The following is a 278-nucleotide window of genomic DNA, read 5'->3' on the forward strand; positions in this document are numbered from 1 at the left end:
CCGCCCCCGGTGCCAGTCCTGGCTCTGTCCCGCAGGTGACCCGAGCGGTGCTGGTGTCCCCGGAGCCATGGCCCACAGTGGCAAGCAGCTGCCCGCCGCCGGGCTGTAAGTGCCCCCCCGCCCTGCTCCAGGACGCACAAAATGGGGGTCTTGTGCGTGTTTCGGGGCCCCCCGAGGCTCTGCCCTCGCCCGCCGGGGCTGTCAGCAGGTGCGCTCACCCAGCGCAGGGCCAGGGGACAGCTGCTGTGGCAGCAGCACGCCGGGGGGGTCACACCAGC

At 73.4% G+C, this 278-nt stretch overlaps 1 protein-coding gene across 1 annotated transcript in view; it reads left to right on the forward strand.

Annotated features, from left to right (window-relative positions):
- Positions 1-67: 67 nt before the first annotated feature.
- Positions 68-278, forward strand: part of HMG20B (high mobility group 20B) — a gene marked incomplete at its 3' end in the record, with an annotated part of 4,557 nt that continues 4,346 nt past the window's right edge. Inside the window, exon 1 of the mRNA XM_010083761.1 lies at positions 68-105. Coding sequence (XP_010082063.1) covers positions 68-105 — 38 coding nt within the window. The remainder of the gene's footprint in view (positions 106-278) is intronic.

The sequence above is a fragment of the Pterocles gutturalis genome, unplaced genomic scaffold (assembly GCF_000699245.1).
Source record: "Pterocles gutturalis isolate BGI_N339 unplaced genomic scaffold, ASM69924v1 scaffold7985, whole genome shotgun sequence".
Taxonomy (NCBI): domain Eukaryota; kingdom Metazoa; phylum Chordata; class Aves; order Pterocliformes; family Pteroclidae; genus Pterocles; species Pterocles gutturalis.